General features: G+C 36.1%; 1 protein-coding gene across 1 annotated transcript; it reads left to right on the forward strand.

The window, feature by feature from the left end:
• The first annotated feature begins 2,369 nt into the window (after positions 1–2,369).
• Positions 2,370–3,323, forward strand: LOC137790780 (olfactory receptor 52E8-like). The gene has a single exon (XM_068585305.1). The coding sequence runs from the start codon at positions 2,370–2,372 to the stop codon at positions 3,321–3,323; it is 954 nt and encodes a 317-aa protein (XP_068441406.1).
• The last annotated feature ends 436 nt before the right edge of the window (positions 3,324–3,759 follow it).

Raw genomic sequence — 3,759 nt, forward strand, 5'->3', positions numbered from 1 at the left:
TAAACCACTGCATTTATCAATGTTTTTAGATTCTGCAGATTGAGCCTTCTCTATCTATGAGGACTGGAAAGTTTAATAAAAATAAAAAAAACACTGATTGGACACAACTTAAAAGTGATTGTCCAGAATTATGTAATATTTAAAATAAGGGGTATTTCTTTAAGCATCTCCTTAAATTGTTAAATTATGAGCTGTATTTCATCTTGGATCTGTTGATTTCGCACATTCTTGTTCATGCAGTTGTTGCCAGGTCAAAACCGAACAGGCCAGAACAGCAGCCTGGAAGTGAAGAAAGAAGAAATTGTGGTGGTCAAATAAATACTTTTTATCTAGTGTCCTACTAATAAGGAGGTCATTGTTTTTTGTTATATTCTGTTGAGATTTTAGAGAAGTTTCAGATGCAGATTCAGATTTATTGTTTCAGAGCAAGCACTTTGACTGCAGATTTTGAACAAAATGGTATCACAATGAAATTAACATATAGATGTTTTGGGTATGTGGGATATCCAGAACATCTACCTGTTTACATGTTTGCTAACTGACGTTAAGTGGCTCGGTAGTGATTTTTATATTAAAATATTGTCAAAATGTTTCATTAACATTTGTGTGGTGTTCTGGTCTGTGGGACCCGTTTTCATTATTTATCAAAATAAAAATGAAATGATTAATTATTGTTTTAAACTCTGACTCATTTTCTGTAAAGAACAATAATCAGAACACACTTTTATAGACCACACCCGCCTTACACATTTATATTACATACGAGAGGTTCAGGTCCACTGGACCCGGGGCCAGAAGGAGTGTGGACCTGCTTGTAGAGTGTGTGTGTGTGTGTGTGTGTGTGTGTGTGTGTGTGTGTGTGTGAGTGAGTTTTGTTTTTATGCCCCTGTCGTTCCCGCACAGGGTTGCAACATTGCTCATATATGGAAAAGGTTTCTGTTGAACACCATTATCAACATGTGGAGCTCCATGCCCCCCCAAAACCTGCTGCACGCATCATCAGACAAGGAAATGATAAAATAAAAAGGTCAAGTGACGTTTCCTACAGGATCTGCAGAACCACAACATTGATTAACTTCATTTAAATTACTAAAATACAGTGAAGACTTGTGGGAAGAGATCTATGCGAACAGAAATATTAAAAAAATACCGTTAAGTTTATCTAATTACATGAAACCCATAACCTCAAAAAACCTTGCCGTCACTTTTTCGAGCAAAAGTTACTTTTCACCTTTCTGGTAATAACTACACCTCAGAAAGTCGGATTTCAATAATAAACACATCTGCCTTCAGTCTTGTAGACTGCAAACTGAGGTAAATGACTTCCTGGTTTTCCTGTCGCTTTTCAAAGGCGTCACACGTCTTAAGGCAGGATTTCTGCAGATTTTGAATACTGGCTCCAACCAATCAGAGCATGTTTAGGCATAAAGCTTCTAATTTTTCCGTTTTTGAACCAAACTACACAGTTTTTTTGACTAAAATCGTGAGAAACAGGCCAAGCCTTTGTTTTATTGTTAATTCTTTTTACAGATTCCAGTTCTTTCGGTCATTATCTTTCCAAAGAGGGGTGTTTCAACTCTGTAGTTTGTTGTTTAGGCGTTTCAACGTGGAGTTGAAAACACTCAGAGCGGCTCAAAAACGTACTGTCGCAAAATCTTTTTTTGATCGCACCAGGTGTTTATAGTAATGTTTCAAATTTAGAATGTAAAAAAAAATCTTTTCACAAAAAAAAAGATATAAAATAACACAAGTATTGACACTAATTTGGGGTTCATATCACTACTTGAACACAGACCTGATAAATTCTTGAAGCTCATGTCCCGTGAGGGTCACTTTGGGGCTCAAAAGGAAGGTTTCTGTTGAACCCCATTATAAACAAGTGGATGGCCAGTTAACTGTTGTGCATCACCGATATGTTCTGTGTCTCACTGAGAGCAAATCAATCTATGTAAGGCTGACAAATCTTTATTTCCTATTCCTGTTGTTTGAATGGGATCAGGATTTGGGAGCAGATTATTTGTAAAAAAAAAAGCTGGTGTGAAGACTCAAACATGTGTTTCTGTCTTAGCAGTACATCAAAAATGTAATTCTGTTTATTGCAAGTTGTTATTTTGTGTCCTGTGCAGTATAGGCACTGCAAAGTGCACACAAATGCGTGACGTAACGCAGGGGATGGCCACATGGTCATTCAGTCATTCATTAAGAAGCATAACTGCTCTGTTAAGAGTTCACTTTGGAGGATGCAACTTGACTGTCAGGATTGGGAATCGCCTCTAAGCGTCAAAGGCAACAGCTTGATCATAAAGACGAATTATTACAGTCTTGCCAATTTCTTATGAGAGAGAATTTCTCACAGCATTTGAATGATAATGATTAATACAAACTTAACAGCAATCAAAGATTTCATAATACTTGGATTTCCGGGACTGGAACAAAGATATTATGGACATATCTCAACTCTTCTTTTCTTCATCTATTTGGTGATTCTAGTTGGAAATATTTTTATCCTAATTTTTGTTGGGGTTGAGAAGCAGCTTTATAAGCCAACATATCTCATCTTCTGTCATCTGGCAATGAATGATTTGTTATTTGGGACAGTGACCTTACCAAAAATGATATCCAGATACTGGTGGGATGACAAGATGATATCCTTTGATGCCTGCTTCACTCAGATGTATTTTGTTCATTCATTAGGCGCAATTCATTCCCTACTTCTGCTGATTATGGCCCTCGATCGTTTTATTGCAGTGTGTTTTCCATTTAAATATCCTGTTCTCATTACAAACAAAATAGTTTCAATGGCTTGTGGGTTTTCGTGGATCGGGACATTTCTTAGGATGTTTGCAGTTGTATTTCATGCTCTGACTTTGACTTATTGTAATCCTAACATCATTGTGCAATGCTACTGTGATCACATTTCGATTATAAACGTGGCATGTGGTGGAGATATTCTATATGTTAAGGCTGTTGCCGTCAGCCTTGCAATGTTTAGTCTGTTGCTTCCACTTTCATTTGTCATTTTTTCCTATATTTGCATCTTTGTAGTTGTTTTAAAAAAAACAAACAAGGGGGGGCGATACAAAGTCTTATCAACTTGTACACCACAGTTATTGATTTCCTGTCTGTATTATCTGCCAAGATGTTTTGTTTATTTAGCTCATGCTATTGGATTCTCTTTTAGTTTGGACATGCGTATTTTAATAATATTGTTATACAGTCTTCTTCCTTGTGCTGTTAATCCAATCATATATTGCTTCAAAACTCAACATATCAAAGATATGCTTAAGAAGAGATTAAAACTTTCAACAGTTGGAGTGAAATAAAATGCAAGGTCATTTGACAGTGTTCCAATGTATGCAATTCTTGTCTTGTTCTGCACTAAAAAGTAAATTGTGAGAAAGTGATATGATCCACGTGGCATTTAAATAAAACAAAAATGTTGTCTACAAGAGACCAGAGTGCCTGACTTTTCTTTCACATCTACTTTGTGTTTCTTCAACATTCTACATATTTCAATTTAATGACTCAGATTAAAATGTTTAAAAAAAATTCAAAGACGATTTTTGTACGTTATTGTACTTCAATATTTCAAACTATGGATGTAAAATCAAGTCAGCTGAGATGTAATTCATACCTTGGGGATTTTAGCATGTGAGCCAGTTTCAGTGCTTTCTCCCTGGTGCCGCTTGCTCACTTCCCCTTTGCATCACACAGCTGTGTTACTATACAAATATTAAACCATGAAACATAATGGACACC

This window comes from Clinocottus analis, unplaced genomic scaffold, assembly GCF_023055335.1.
Source record: "Clinocottus analis isolate CAN_PGR_092001 unplaced genomic scaffold, fCliAna1.0.p SCAF_2, whole genome shotgun sequence".
NCBI lineage: Eukaryota > Metazoa > Chordata > Actinopteri > Perciformes > Cottidae > Clinocottus > Clinocottus analis.

Bases quoted from the DNA above. Each gene is read 5' to 3' on its own strand.
- LOC137790780 (XM_068585305.1), top strand. From the start codon at position 2,370: ATGATTAATACAAACTTAACAGCAATCAAAGATTTCATAATACTTGGA.